We start from the raw sequence: 16,540 nt of genomic DNA on the forward strand, positions 1-16,540 counted from the left end.
AATTGATAATAAATCTATTTGATTACATATATCAACTCAAAATAATTGGTATTATCTATAAAAAAAAATGTTATACGAGTAAGACATTTATGAATAGGATAAATGATCAAGTATTGACTTTTTGTATGTCTACTTAGAAAACATAACAATTGACATTATCTATGAATATTGTTACGCGGGTAAGAGATTCATGGATAGGACAATTGAATTTTAAAAGAGAGTTTGCAATGTGTGGTAAGGACTCATACTTCAAAAGAGTACTGTTAGGATTCAGGTGTAAGTTGAGAATTGGGTGGAGATGAGCAATATATTAATGCATAAGGAGAAATACCCATAAACTCATTAAGGTTTTTGGTTAAATGTTGTGTCAAAACTCTTATATGGGTTGTCTCATGACTCACCCGTCCCAAATTTCTTCGACATGTACCAACTCTCATTTATGTGTTTACTTGAATAACTTAACAATTGTCAACAAACAAAATACAAGAATTAGAATTAATGGAAACAATTATATTATAATAAAAGGTTTTGTTCATATAGTACATTTAATCTAATGCAAGTGGTAGACGATAAATGGTCTAACTAAACTTAACATTACTAGATACTCTCTAGTAAATGGTCTTGTATGTTTTTTCATAAGATAATAATGATTTAAAGTCAATACAACACAAATTTTCACTTTGACTTCAAATCATAGAATAACTTTTACATCAATTTCTTTATTCTCAAACAAAAAATTAATTCGCTCCAAGTAACGTTTGAATCTCAATCTTCGCAATGACTTTATAAAAACATTTGCAGAATTGTCTTCTTAAGTTTCCTTCACAATCTTGACCTCCTTAAACTCAATAATATCTCTACAAAATACAATCTAACATCACATAGTCTCAATACAACACTCAACTCTCATATCATTCCCTTCAGCCATGAAGTCTCCTTCACCCTTTTATTGAGCACAATATATTGAATCTGAGTAGTATATAAAACCACCACTAATTGGAAACTAGATTTTCAACAAAGTACAACTCCAAACAATGTGAAAACATATCTATAAATTGACTTTCTGGTATCAACATTCCCTGCATAGTCTACACATACAAACTCAACTCTTATATAACTTATATGTTATTAGTATACCATATATACATAAATCTATATATACATAAATCTATATGATAATGTTCTATTCAAATATTTTAACACATGTTTCAAAGCTTCTTAATGAGCATGTATAGGATTTCACATTAGTGAACATGATCTTTTTATTGTCTAAACTTAAATACAAAAAATTCCTATTAATAACAATTTAAAAAAAAAATTTAAATTTTTAAAATAACTTTCAAAATAAATGTTAACTAAATAAGTAAAGTCATTCATCATTTTCTTAACAACAAATCTTAACTAAGTGAAGCCATTAATTATTTTCTTAACTAAAATACTCCCCTTCGTACATTCACCATTTTCTAAACTAAGTAAATGAAGTCACCATGACGAACGTGTGAATGGCCACAGTCAAATCTACATCATGCTTTTTAACAACGTGTTCATCCACGAGTGGAGATGAAGCCTCATTGATCATCATGTGTATCGCACCCACACTATCATGCCCAACACCCTAAAACTAAATATATCCTGACAGCACAAACCCCACTATACCCTCAAACCAATATTAAAAATCTATACAAATTTTTTGCTTGATTTACGTGTGAAGCAAAGTTATACATAAAATTATTGTTAAATTCAAAGGCACCAAATATTTAAACTAAACACTTGTGCAAAGAAGCAAATCAAAATATGACACTATTATTTATAATTAATGCATTTTATAATTGATGAATCTAGCTTTTTACATTTATTTAGGTTCAATGAATTTTAAATGAAGTGTAGAGACATATTATATTAATTGAATTTTTAAATATGTATAGAAGATGTGACTGAATAATAAAAGATTGGCGCTGTTGGAGAATTAAATTAAAACAGCAGAAAGCTTAAAAATGCATCAAAAAGTTACATACTTTAATGGTTTTGCTTCTTTGGTCTGCTCCCATTTGCTTCTCAAGACAAGGAAAAATCACTCTCATATCAAAATCAAAGCATACTGGTGCGTTTCTCTTGCTGTTTATTATAAATCTTACAATATTTTAATCTTTCTCACTTTAACTAATTTGTTTTCTGAAGAAATATTGAGTTATGGCTTCATCTCTGTTATTGGCGGCGGTATTTGTGTTTGATCTCATTGCTTTTGCTCTTGCTGTTGCTGCAGAACAGAGGAGGAACACTGTGAGTTACTCTCTTCTTCTGTTTCTTCATTCATACCCTTTTTTCTTCTCATATCTGGATTTTTAGTTCGTTTACTTCTGTGTTCTTCTTTGATAAAGAGCTATTATAAATTCAGTTCAAAATATCTCTTTGTTATTGGTCTTCCCAGAAGTTCATAATGATGTTCTTATTTTTTTATGAAAAGATCAGATAAATTCACTGTGTTTTTAGTCTGTTCTCTCTTGGCTAAGTTTTCCTTGATTTCAGGTATTGTTATATCATGCAATTATAACACAAATAATGTGAGTTTTTTTACAAAATGTCATATTATATTTTTTAAACAGATTTTTAATTCTTATAAAATACTTTCTCCTCTTTAGTATTAATTATTTTTAATTATATACTGACTGAAAAGATTATTGATTTGGAATTGGGGGACTGGTATGATTTTGGTTTCGTTAAATTTAACTGTAAATGAATTATCCTTGTATAATTTATTTTTTACCCATTTAAATTATAAAATTATTATTTCGTCTCTAATATCAATTTTAAATAGATAAACAAATATTTATTTTGGGCTCAAAAAATTTAGAGATAGACCAAATATTTAATTACATAATAAAGACCGCCTAATAATAATAAAAAACAATGATTCTAACTTCTTGAGAAATTAAATTAACTTTTTACAAAGACCAAATTTAAAACCCATTTGCTTTATAAGATTTAAAAACATACTTAAATCTTATTGTTGTGTGTAATTATACAATTTTAAAAACTTTTAAGTTTGATTATTTATAATTATACATTTTAGATTTACCTTTCTCACCTCTACTGTGAAAAGAGTTATCTCAAATACATCCCTATATATAAGCAAGAAAAATGATAATGATTAATTTGTATTTATATATATGTAAAGTTTTAAGTGATGATGTTAGTATTCACTATCTCTTGACATTCACCAAAAGGATACTATGTTTTGATCTTGGTCATTATTGTATAATAATGAAACATTTATTGTTCTAACATTTTGAAAATGAAAAAACTTATACATGCTCAAAAGGGTAGGAAGACTTATAAGATAATTAGAAGCAGTAGTTAGGCAATTGAAGAAAATATATTGGAGATATTAACTGTTTTGTCTTATTATACTTAATGGTTAAGAATATAAAGTTGGCTTAGATTACTGAGTATAGATCTAAACCAGAAAGGGTTATGTTATGAGAAGGTGAAATCAATGCCTAGAAAAGCAGAATGTGATCTGTAACAATACATTACAATTCTATATAATCCTCTCCACATCATATCTTTGCCTCCAAGACTTCTTTTTCTCTTTGAAATATCTCATACTTAATTATTAAGAAACTTTAAAGTAGCATTTGGCTCATGGACACAACAGAACAGAGTGGAACACTCTATGTTTCCCTTTATTTCATTTTTCTCCTTTTAAGTGGAATGAAGATGTACCATTTTATAACCACATGTTATGTGTTTTATTCTATTTCTAAGATAAAACGTATTAGGTATAAAACAGATCAAACTCATGTGTCAAATTCTATCTGATTTTGACACATTACCAAACACTACCTTATAAAAACAAAAAGACAAGTGATATATAGCTGATTTTGCACTATGATAGGTTTAAAACTGAGAAATGACGGCATACAAGATCTTATGAAGGGCCATTCCATTTAAGTTGCATTTGATGAACTTCAGGGACAGTACATTAGAACATCATTGAACAAGTTATTGAGTTACAACACAAGCTTTTGTTTTATCTGTTGTTTGGTTATATAAACAAACTCTCTTCTATTTATCTAAACAAACAAGGGGAAGTTCATATTTAAACCTGGTTAGTAAATAAGGCAAGCACAAGTTGTATAGCCTTAACTTTAAAAGCTTCCAAATGGCTTGTTTGTGTATTCAATTCGGAAAAGAAATGGAGATCATATGCAATTTATATATTGCTATTACATTATAAATAAATTATACTTTTTTGTAGAGAATTTTAATTTTTACTTATTGCAATCTACCACTTAACTCCAATATTCAAAAGGTCATTTATTATCTCTACTTCATCTTTCCACCATAGAGATGCTACTAAAAATACCAAATTAATGAACTTAAAAAAGATTCGGCCTTGTCTGGAAAGGCTTATTTATACTTATTTTAAGACAGAAGCACTTGTGTGAGTATTTAAAAGACTTACGATATATTTGTAAGTTGTTTAAACTTATTTCTAAAATCTCTTCCAGGTAATTTACAAAAATAACTTCCAAATCATATAGAAACACTTTAATCTTGTTTTTTGTATTTCTTAGACTATAATTTTTGTTTTAGACATGAATCCTATGTTTTTTACTATGGTACAACAAAACTGTAAAGAGGCTATTTTTGAGCTGAGAATCTCTTTATATTATTCAAAGATGTGGAATTTTAATTTTCCTTTATTTCCAAACATAGCTAATCTCTCTGGTCTCAAGTCAACGTGGGAGTGTTACTCTCATTTCAAAAGATTTGGCAGTTGAAAGAACTTGTTCTTCAATGTTACCTCATGTTGGATCCTGAATTATACTTCTAGAAAATGGAAAGCAAAACTTTAGGAATGTTTTCCAACAACACCATTCCATAGGGTGAAAAGCTACTGTTATTTGCATTAACTACGTTAGTTGTTGCAATGCATCGGCAATTCCAAGTTGCATTATTTGTGATTTGAGGGAAACAAAGTTCGTATTGATTAAAGTGTTTCATTGTACAGAAAACTAATAGGTACTAGTTCAACATTTTCTCCTGCTGTATTGTTTCCTTGCATAGTAAGGTGAGAAGTTGAGATGGGATGAGAAGTAAAAAGCAGAAACAATTTTTGCAGTGTTGGAATACTTGAAGTGTAACTATTTGTTGCTCTGACAGGCCTCGTTAACTGAAGACAGTGCGGGAAGAAAGTACTGTGAATACGACTCTGACATTGCAACCGGCCTAGGTGTGGGGTCATTGTTCATCCTAGTTGCCAGTCAAGTGATCATTATGGTTGTCACTAGATGTCTATGCTGTGGGAAAGCTATGAGACCCAGTGGATCCAGATCATGGGCAATTTGCTTGTTCATCACTAGTTGGTATGTACTCATTTTTGGACCCTACTCTTTCAAACACAAATTTACATGTTTTCTCTAAATTATCTTTTTATTTCAGTTCACAGAATCAACTGGTCTATTTAGTTTTAAGGAATTGTTATGTTTTCTCTGATAAATTATATAAATACCATCTCATTTTCGCTTCTCTAAGTCTTTCACTATTATAATTACATTGCTTTTACCGTTTCCAGCACACAAATTTGAAATCAGTGAACAAAATGAAAAATACCACATCATCATTATTAGCGAAATTAAAGTAGATCACAATCATGAAACACAAGACATAACACATACACAGCATATGTAACTTTTAATGTTTTATATTATATTTTTAAATAAGTTCTCTACATGTCGAAAGATGAATATCAGCATGTGTCCATCCATATGAAAGTGTCACCTCAAATGTATTTGTAGAGGAATTGGCTTAACTGTCTAAACCGACAAAAATAATGTAATAAAAAGCGTTTGATACTGTTTGACTTCAAAAAAGACAGACGTGTCATGAGGTAACGATTAGGCTACGTAGAAGACCTGGTATGATGTTTTCCCTTGTTCACAACACAACAGAATTGTAAAATGTGCAATGTTGTTGTTGCATGCATGATCCAGGGTGACATTTATCATTGGTGCTTCGTGCTTGCTTGCGGGTTCAGTGAGGAATGCATACCACACCAAGTACCGTGATCTGATGGGAGAGAGAGCCCCTTCATGTGAGACCTTGAGGAAGGGGGTGTTCGCAGCAGGAGCAGCCTTCATTGTTTTGACAGGCATAACCTCGGAGCTCTACTACGTTAGTTTTTCAAAAGCTAATAATGGTCCCCCTCCCTATGCTCGAGACAGTGGTGTGAGGATGGGCAATTTGTAGTAGCAGTTGTAGTGTTTTGTTGAAATTGTTTGTAATGTTATGTTGGCTACCTCGCTAGTGGATGTGAAAGCCTACTTGTAAATTATTATGGACCTTGGTTGAAAAACCACCCAATGTCTTAACTATTTCCTCCCTCTTCACTCTTCAATTATGTCACAATAGGTGCTGCCTCGCGCTGCGGCTCATACATCTTTACCTTAGTCTCTGGTCTGTGATGATGTCACAATTATTGCTTCAACAAGTTTTTGCATAAAGTAGGAATCAAATTGTTGTACTTTTTGTATTACAAAATATAATAGTTTCACGTTGCCTAATTCATTATCTCTTGGAGGGTTTATATATCAAAACGTTTTCTTTGTATTTCTAAAGTGGCCAATGGAGTTGTGTAAAAGAAACACTTTTCTTTTTTAGTGTAGATATATTGAGAACTATGAATTGAATCAGATTATAACTGATAATATTTTGTAGGAAACTGATAGCTATTCTTGTTGTTGTTGATAGGTTTAAAGTTTGAGTTTCACTAAACTTACACTTAAATGGACGTTTCTCATTTGTTAGAAAAATATAGTGTCATGTCATGAAAGAAAATTACACCACTCCTCTATAATTATTGGTCATGCTGTAAATTAATCTCACTTGACAGTAAATATGATGGAAGACTATTGTCTGTAATAAAATTATTGAGCATGACCTAATTTGGTTGCTGAACTTCATGTGTCTTTAAAGCCAAATTAACGTCAAAACTCAGATATTAAGGTTGTTTTTGACTTTAATTATAACAGAGAAGTTGAACTAAAATATATTTTAAAAAATAATAGCTAAAGTTTAACTTCATTAGGAAGAGCTCTAAAAAGTTAAGAAACCAATATACAAATGTTTAACTAAACCTAATAAAAGAATATTTTAAGAATTTCTCTTCTATAAAAGCTTGTATGATTTTTCTGATATGTATGTACTGTTGTGACCTTTTTCAATTTGTTAGCATCTCAAATAACACCTTCTACAAGCATGCATCCAGGAAATTGATCTGCAATCCCCTCACTTTTGACAGTTTTCTTTCTTTGGAATCAAAATTATAAATGGAAGATCCAACTAAAAAACAAATACAATTGTTCAATGATCTAATTAAAAAAAAAAATTAGAGGACTAGTTAAAAACTGTCCAGTAGTTCAGGGACATATAGAGTAATTTATCATTTCTAAAGTTTGTTTTGGTATTTTACTTTTAAAAAGGTTTATTTTCCTTTTTTATTACTCAATTTGAGTTAATGTTCTTCTTTCCAATAAATGGTTGTTTTCAATTTTGGACATAGTTCTTGAACCTTTTTTGTTAACCAATTTGCATGAAATTTATCTTGTTATATATTAATTTATATGAAATTTATAGATCCCAATTAATGTTGAAACTTATAAAAGTGTAATAAATATCGTGAAAATTGCTTAAAAAGTGAATGTCACGAGAAATTATAAAAGATCTAAAAATATTTTTTTTGCTACTTTTTAAATTGTGTGCGAACCTCCTTTTCATGTTATTTTCATAATGTTTATGACTGTTTTAAAATTCGAACATTATTAGCTCATAGATTTTGTGTAAGTGAATATAAAAGAATAAGTTTCAGTTGTTAGTTTAAGAATGTAAATCTAGATACTAATATAGCTTCTATTCAGGGATGAAAGCTGATTAAATTTAATTATACCCGTTCTCGTAAATAATATTTGATCGATATAAAAATTATGTTTTATTTATATCTCTGTATTTATTAATTTTTTTATAAGAAAATAAAAATCAAAACAAAACAAATGAAATATGATATTACCATCTACCTAGAATCACAACATATTTAACTATTTGTTATGTTTGAATCATATTCCATTGTTGAATTTAAAGTATAAAATAGAGTTATAAAAAAAGTAAAGGTAAAATATTAACTTAATATAAACTTTTATTATTATTATTTTTATTATCATTACTTTGATATAAACTTAATACCTATGAAGCTCGGACACTTCTCTTAAATGGCGTGTCGATGTCCGATATTCGTATCGGACACCAACACTCGTATGACACATGTAGGACACACGTATCCGTGAAGTGTCCAATTCAAAAAGTATTTGTTAGACTTATGACAATTATAGTATGATTCTAACACAATTTTAAAAAGGAAAAATACATTAATTTTCTAAAAATTCAAACTTTATTGTATAAATTGTTATTATGATTATAAAAATAAAAACAAATCCTTGTGAACCAGTCATGAAAAACATCTTTTTGCTTCAAAAAATAATCTGAAACATACTTGTGCACATAAATATTTATTGTCAATTTATATAATTCATAGTTACATAATATATAAATCCGTGTTCCCGTGTCCTACATTTTAGAGATTTTACGTATCTCTGTGTCCTACATTTTAGAGATTTTACGTATCTCTGTGTCCGTGTTCATGTTGTATAAGTGTTTGTGTCTGTGCTACATAGCTTAATACCCTTATATTTAATTATATTTTTATGTGCTTTAAAATAATTAATGATATGAAATAAAGTTATAAAGCAATACAAATGTAATATAATATACTAAATTAAGAAAATTAATCTAAAATTTTGAGGAAAAATATTGATTACTTACAAAATTAATTACAAATTGCTTTATATTATGAAGATAAGTGGTGAAATATAATAAGTTTTTTTTTTAAATAATAAAAGAAACAGACATTAACAATTAACATAATAATAGTATTTTCCTTTTGGGGGTGGTGATGGTACCCCATTTGGGCATTAGAAAGAAAGAGGCAGCTCTGCTATAGGATGAGAAAAAGAGTGGATAGGGAAGGGATAGATATGAGTAGTGTTTTATCAAAATGGTCCAATCTTTTTAACTGCCCTAGTCATTATGTGTACCTATTCCACCATTCAATTACCTTCATCTCTCTAGTCACCAATCAAGACCTCATCACATTACTTTTTTGCACTTCAACCTTCACAACCCATTTGCTGACTCACTGCCACCCCTCCTCAATTCTTCAAATCCCTATGCTGTCTTTAACATGTCTTAACTAACAATGCTGTATTTACACACAACACAACTCATTTCAAACACAATAACTTTAACTTTTACACACATGGCTGCTGCATGAGTCTGGAGTGGTCCTATGTAAATCTTTACTCACTTCAATACTCATTTACTAGTTATATTTTTGCAGTCTTGGTTGGCTTTGATCATACTAGTTATTATGAGAGCAGAGTAAGGAATCCATAACTTTTTAGGCCAAATACACATCTTAATAAAAATACAATGCTTTTCAAGGGTGGATGATATATGCTTACACCAACTTCCTTAACTGTCTCTAAAACAATCAACTTCAACTTCCAAAATAAACATATTTGTACAAACAGTACAAGTACAAAATTGCGAGGAAATAAGACTATGGGCATTGGAACTGTAAGATGGTTTTACATTGTTAATTTAGAAATCAAATCTGCTAAACCCGTGATATAGTCCACAGTCGTAACTCAATAATTCTTTATAGTTTAGTTCTTATTATAAGATATTTATAAGTTATGTTTTGACCTTATGCTTGATGAGATTTTTAGTGGAAAATCATGTAGAACTTAGTGGCTCAATTTATTGGTTTTTTTCCAAATCAGCAGTAGGAGTTAGTAAGATTTTAGGTGGCTAAGAGAAAGACTGGGAGTTGTGGCGTCGTTTACTGTCACAACTTGCAAGGTGGCTCAATATTTTCTAGGCCATAGTTAGAATATATGGGAAACGCATGCGTATCCCACCATCATGATTGTGGCTGCTGATTAAGCTCAGTCCTCACATGCATAAAGTACAAAGTTCCCAGTGTTTACCAATGAATCAAAATATTCAAATGTACAACAATCACACTCGTGGATTGCTCCAAGGTAGATCTAAATTTCATTCAACAACACTTTAAAACTCTCAATTTGTTAAAACCTCGTGGCTAAAGGGGGTCTACTGGTGTTCCACAGCTCTTCAATAATATAAGAAACTGACAATTAATCAGAACCAAAGCCTACAAAATATGATGGCCCAAGATACCGTACACTGTTTACTATTCTATTAAATTGGAACAAGGATGAAAACACCATGTGAACTTAAAGCCCACAGAGACATGATCCAGAAACATAAGATAGGAATAGAATAATAAAAATAATAGTAATAATATAATAAATTAATGTACAACAAAAATTCTTTCATTCCCAAAATCAAAGAATGATTCTCAAGAATTGGTGGTGGTGATGATGAATCATGAGCAATAAAATCCGTATGACAATATCATTACAAGATATATACATGTCCAAAGAATCTTCCAATCACATTCTGTCAGTTCAGCAGTGCTGGAGCAGACCCCATATCGATATCACTCCCATCACAAAGGACTCAGAAAACTCTAAAAAAATAGAGATAAAAATCCTATATTGATAAATGATGCTAGACTACTTGCATACATTAATACACCACTTTATTAGAGATTAGAGAAAATGATAAGAGAGATGAACAAAGAGGCAAACAGAGTGGGTTACAACTAATCAGGAATTTTGAACCCTTTGCTTGAAGCTGAAGCTGAAACTAAAACATGACAGCTCCAAATACTTCTGTTTGAAAGAATTACAGGTGCAGAAAGACCAGCACAGAATATGCCTCATCTGAAAAAAACAAGACCACTTACTAACCTGTATGAAACACAAAACACCCCAATTTAATTAAATAACTAATCTATGGACACTACCAGTACCATGTGTTGCTTATTGTTTGGTCTCAGGGTTTGATGTCAGAATCATCCCAAGGATCTTTTAGATCAGTAGAGACCAATGAATCAAAGTCCTCCCAGTTCCAATAGTTTGAAGTTCCCAAGCCAAGACCACCTGTTGCTGCTATCTCCCATGGCTGTGTGTTAGTGCCACCTGTGCTAGGCACAATAGCAGTACTGTTGATGGTTGGTTCCTCCACTGCTTTAAACTCCTCCCCATAGTTATAAACGTTGGATGATCTCAGAGAGGTTGACACCGAACAAGGGTTGGTGTCAAAAGAACCGCTCGAGGTTGAGAAAGGGAAGAGTAGGCTTTGGCTTTGATGAGTAAGAGGCAAAGTTGAACTCGGGAAGATACCATTATTACCAATACCAATACCAAAATCTTTGCCGTCTAAGTCTCTCGCGTTCATCAGATTCTGTTGTAGCAGCAAAGGTGGTGGACGAATTAGAGCTTGGTAGAGAGAGGAAGCCATGTTTTTCTGATCATCTGCAAGAGGAGTATGAATTGTCAGGTGGCTACTACCCAGCATAGCATCCATGTTGCCAATTGAGTTTGTGACAGTGGTAGTGCAAGTAGAAGGGGTGGCTGTGGTCGGGGTGGTGGTGGCAGTGGTGGAAGATGGTGTTGGAGTGTTTGTTTTTTTGACCCTCTTGTTCTTCCTTCCACCACCTACTGGAACATTTCGTAGAGTTCCGCCTTTAGTCCAGTGCCTCTTGCAAGCCCTGCAGAAATGGCGAGGCTGAGACTTGTTGTAGTTGTTGTAGTAACAAAACTTGGTGTTGGCAGAGTCACATCTTGGGCACTTCAAAGACTCCGAGGGCTGAGTTTGCTGCTGCTGTTGTTTCCTCATGAGATTAGGCTTTGGGAGTTCCAAGTCCTGAGCCTCCAACAAGGTTTGTTTCCAATCAAGTCCACTGCTAGAAACCTGCTTAGAACTCAAACCCATGGCTTAAAAGCACTAAGATCTATCAAACCGTGAAAATTTAGAACCCTTTGAAGGAGGATAAGTAAGAAGAGGATGAGAATGGTGGTTACAGGAGAAAGGGTGTGGAGGTATTTGGAGTTGTTCACTGGAATGAAGAAAGGCGTATGAAGGTGATAAGCATGAGTGAGCATGTCTTTTATGAGATGTCGATATCTAAAGGGTATTTATGATGTTATTAAAAATGAGTTGAAGGTTGTGTGTGGTGAAGGGTTTGATTAGTGTTTGTGGGGGTAGTTCTATAAAAATGAATGCAGTGTTTGGTAATAACCTACGAGTTCAGTTTTCTTTGTTGTGAGTTGCTACTATTATAGAATGGGAAAGAGAGTGAAGTGCTTAACCCTTAAGGTGAAGGTGGGTGGTTGACACGTGGAGGATTATAGGCCGTTGGGTTGTGTTGTGAAATGAACGTAGATGTGCGTGCATGATGATGGTATAATAATTTAATTAGATAGAGTTGGGCAGCAATGAAAATAGAAAGTTGGGAAAGAAAAGAAAAGAAGAGAAGAAATAGAGTACGGTCGATGGGGCTAAATTTGTTTTTGTAAGAGTGGGGCCAATGATTCCTTCTAAGGTTAATAACAGTTGTCAAACACCATCAAACACTTACATAATTTACTCCAATAATCTTATGTTTTGTTCCTAAGATCTCACTCTTCAACATTGGGTTATGTTATGTGTTGCATGCACGTGTTGAGTTTCATTTCATGTCTATGGATTGGAGTGTTGATTTCTGCACCCATAATATGTTGGCTACACACCAAAAATGAAAAGGGTTGTGGTCCTCACACACACATAGGAGTTGTTTGGATTGGATAATTGAAGTTGGGGAAATTATTTAAAGAAAATTAGGCAACTACAACACAGTTTGATGGTCAGAGAAATCACAACCACTCAGTCAAATAATTCCAACTCTTCAAAAGGAGGATTCTTCAACCATCTCACCCTATTTGTATTACTATTATCGCATTCTTTTAATACTAAATAATATTTAAGCAATATATTATATGTTGAGACAAAATTGTACTATATATTTCTTAATTAAAATTAATTGATAGAAGATACAATTCTGATTTTATTTCAGTACAGTAGCAGAATGACATAAAATATTAGTCTCATGAATTTGTCCTTTGTAATAGACACATGTTCCTAAATATATATATAGTGGAAAGAATGGAATGTGAAGTTTTTGAATAAGTAGGTGTTGTCAATTTTGAATGTCTGAACACAAAAATTCAGATGCAATGGATCAATAATCAATAGCAGTCGGCAGTTGAATTTTGTCAACGAATCTCCAAAGTGTTGCAGAAACCAAATTGATTTTCACAATATGACATGAACTTGTCAGAAATGTGAGTTTCAAGCTACCATTTCATAAATTAATACATATATAATCACAAATTTCTCATTATTTTGGTAATACAATCTTCTTTTTCAATTATCCGTAAGCATATATAACTACATTCTTTCCATACAAGATGTATAATTTTTATTTTTTTCTCTAATTCTTTCATTCAATTTTTATTTTTCAATACCTCATGCATTAAATAAATAAACAAAACAAATGAAAAATGTAATGCAAATTTTACCATATTATAGTTAGGTGTTTTTCTTTGTTTACCTTATTGAACATTGTTAGTACTGCACTATTTGCCATATTTTTTTTAATATCAGGTTAAAAACTATACTTGTTAATTACCAAATAACCAGAGTTTCTTAAAAGATAAGGATCAAAGACATTTCATTACCTTTGTTATGTAATTAGTGAAAACATATTGTTGTCGTAAATTTGTATATATGTTTTTATTACGATATTTTATTTTAATCAATACATTTAATATTTATATTAATTCTAATTTTAAATGTATTAAATAAAATATATGTATGTTATGTGAATTTTTTTATTATATTAATAATATATAATCTATATTAACATATATTCTATAGTATTCTATAATGAAATGTTTTTATTTGGTCGTAGAAGATAAATAAAATATATGTATTTGTAGTTTTTTTTTTTTTAAATTTCTCTCTCGTCATTAATTTTTCTTTATAAGTTTTGTGTTCCGATTTTAAGACATTATTAAAGATAAAATATGAGAATGATTTGTGTATAAGAAAGGGAAGAATCCCTTTATATATTATTATTTATAGTAACAATACAAAGTGGCATAGATTTTTGTTTGCATTTTTATTATGTTAATTTATTTTAATAAAATAAAATTTAAAATTTATATTAATTTTCATTTCAAATATATATTAAATAAAATAAGTGTATTATTTTTTAGATGATTTTTTTTATAATAGTTATAACAATATATCATTTATATTAATATATAATTCAATACATAATAAAATACTCCATTTGTTATTTTGTTTAATCTATAATAATATACAGTACAATAGAAGATTATTAAAATATGTATACTTACATTTTTGTAGAGGTGGTAGTTACTCTTCTCTCATCACTATCATAAATTTTGTAATTAAAATAGAAAAATAATTTATATACAATAAAATGAAAAATCTTAGCCATAATAATATATTTTCTATAAAATCCAGCATTGATATAAATAAATGCTTTTTCACATATAAAATTAGGGTTACATAATTTTTAGATTTTTAGGGACAGGCTTTTTTTCTTAAATACCTAATATTTTTTTCAAAAGTTGGATATCAAATAAATATAAAATTTAATTTTTTAATTAAGAAATATTTGTTTATATTTTAATTTAACTGATTTTTGAATGAGTTTTAGATTTCTTATTTAATTTCCTGAATTTTTTTTATCATAATAATTCCATATATTATAACAATGTATCTTCAACAACACAAAATACTTTTTATATGTAAATATATAATTGTAGAACATTCTAACTTAACCAGCACACAAATAATAAGTATAGTATTAAATATCTAATGTAAAAGAAGATTTGTAGATACTATAATACTTTTTCATTAATTAGAAATGGATATATGTGACGTAAGTACACTTTCTCATTTGTCAATTTGATCATTTTCATAATTTTGGATTATCTTTTGCTTTTACAAGACTATGATGAAATCACTTGCACATTGTAAGCATGGATTAAATAAATAATAGCAAAGAGAAAACTAAAAAGAAAAAAGTAGATAACAATAAAAATAATAAAGTTAATGAGATATATAATAAAAATTAATAAGTAATATATTAAATTAACATTATTTATTACTTTATCAAGAGTAACAAAATTTTCCAAATTTTAAATTAATAATTTCATAAATTTTAATTTTATTTTAAAATATTTATAAATTTAAATTAATAATGGAAAGTGACTATAGTCACTACAAGAAAATCATTAAATAAAAATCATTAAATAGTAACTAAATTTAGAAACCAAAAATAATTATTCACTATATTATTATTATTATTTTTTTAATAATATTTTTTTCATGTGATGACAAATGATTGTGGTTACTTAAGGTGTCAGCCTAGTTAAGATGTCAAGTATCATAGTGATGCCTAACATGAAAGTTTTTTATAAAAATAAAAAATAAATAAAAATTAGATAATATGTTAGAGACTAAAAAATTATTGGTATCTAAAGTGGTTTCTATTATTAATAAAAAAATTATAAAATAATTTAAATTAGTATCTAAAAGACTAATAGAGACCAATTTAGAATATAAAATATTTAAAAACTAATTTATAAATCTTTATTAATAATAAAAACTACTTTAGATATTAATAATTTTTTTTAGTTTATAAGTTGATTTTTAATTTAGTTAATATGATAACTAATCTAAAATTAATTTTTATTTAATGATTTTTTTATAGTGATTTAATAACATTGTATCTGGTGAGATGATTCTTTTGTCATTGAGTATGTGTTGTATTATTAATAAATGGATAAATACATTAATTTCATAAAAAATAAATGAATTTAAAATTTAAATATTTTAATAATACATTTTAAACTGCATAAAAATGAAGTTTATAAATAAAAAATTTATATTCATTTTTAAATTTTTTAAAATATTTAGTTTATAGACATATTTTATCTCTAATTTTCTAATACATACAAAGTTTTGATGGTAGAATCTCGACTAAATTAATGTCTCTAAAAATTTGATGTGTTTAGAGTATATTGAATCAATCAAAGTTTATTTTTTTCCTATATAAGTTTTAATCATTTTCTACTTCTTAAAAATATATTAAGAGAATATGTTGTTGATGTAGGACTACACATAACTGGATTGATAGAGTTAATTGGAAGGTTGTGAATAATTTTTCTTTTTGAATAAAATCTAGGTAAGGAAAACTAATAATCCTTGTATATAATGTGATATTGGTTGGAATTGCATAAATTGTATGTTATGGATATTATGTAAAATGTATGATGAAAATGTTAAATTAATAATACACTAAAATTAAATGATATGATTTATACAAGATTAGTATGACATTTATTGAAGTGGTAATGATATAGTGGTTGTTTTGAAAGTGATTATAGTTTGATAATGAATTTAGATAATATAAAATATTGTT

General features: G+C 29.2%; 2 protein-coding genes across 2 annotated transcripts; one reads left to right on the forward strand and one right to left on the reverse strand.

Annotated features, from left to right (window-relative positions):
• Positions 1 to 1,886: 1,886 nt before the first annotated feature.
• On the forward strand, positions 1,887 to 6,566 carry LOC137812008 (uncharacterized). The gene is made up of 4 exons (XM_068613879.1): positions 1,887 to 2,101; positions 2,179 to 2,280; positions 5,167 to 5,369; positions 5,997 to 6,566. The coding sequence occupies exons 2-4, from the start codon at positions 2,191 to 2,193 to the stop codon at positions 6,250 to 6,252; spliced, it is 549 nt and encodes a 182-aa protein (XP_068469980.1). The 5' UTR covers positions 1,887 to 2,101; positions 2,179 to 2,190; the 3' UTR covers positions 6,253 to 6,566.
• Positions 6,567 to 10,412: 3,846 nt separating this feature from the next.
• Positions 10,413 to 12,324, reverse strand: LOC137812009 (dof zinc finger protein DOF3.4-like). The gene is made up of 2 exons (XM_068613880.1): positions 11,012 to 12,324; positions 10,413 to 10,922 (listed from the first exon to the last, which is right to left on the reverse strand). The coding sequence occupies exon 1, from the start codon at positions 11,974 to 11,976 to the stop codon at positions 11,035 to 11,037; it is 942 nt and encodes a 313-aa protein (XP_068469981.1). The 5' UTR covers positions 11,977 to 12,324; the 3' UTR covers positions 10,413 to 10,922; positions 11,012 to 11,034.
• Positions 12,325 to 16,540: the final 4,216 nt, after the last annotated feature.

This window comes from Phaseolus vulgaris, chromosome 2 (genome assembly GCF_000499845.2).
Source record: "Phaseolus vulgaris cultivar G19833 chromosome 2, P. vulgaris v2.0, whole genome shotgun sequence".
Classification (NCBI taxonomy): Eukaryota; Viridiplantae; Streptophyta; class Magnoliopsida; order Fabales; family Fabaceae; genus Phaseolus; species Phaseolus vulgaris.

What these genes read in the sequence shown, in the direction of transcription:
- LOC137812008 (XM_068613879.1), top strand. Translation starts at nt 2,191, where the DNA reads ATGGCTTCATCTCTGTTATTGGCGGCGGTATTTGTGTTTGATCTCATT. An exon ending in CAGAACAGAGGAGGAACACT is followed by an intron (nt 2,281 to 5,166) that starts GTGAGTTACTCT and finishes TTGCTCTGACAG; the next exon opens with GCCTCGTTAACTGAAGACAG. An exon ending in TGCTTGTTCATCACTAGTTG is followed by an intron (nt 5,370 to 5,996) that starts GTATGTACTCAT and finishes TGCATGATCCAG; the next exon opens with GGTGACATTTATCATTGGTG.
- LOC137812009 (XM_068613880.1), bottom strand. Translation starts at nt 11,976, where the DNA reads ATGGGTTTGAGTTCTAAGCAGGTTTCTAGCAGTGGACTTGATTGGAAA.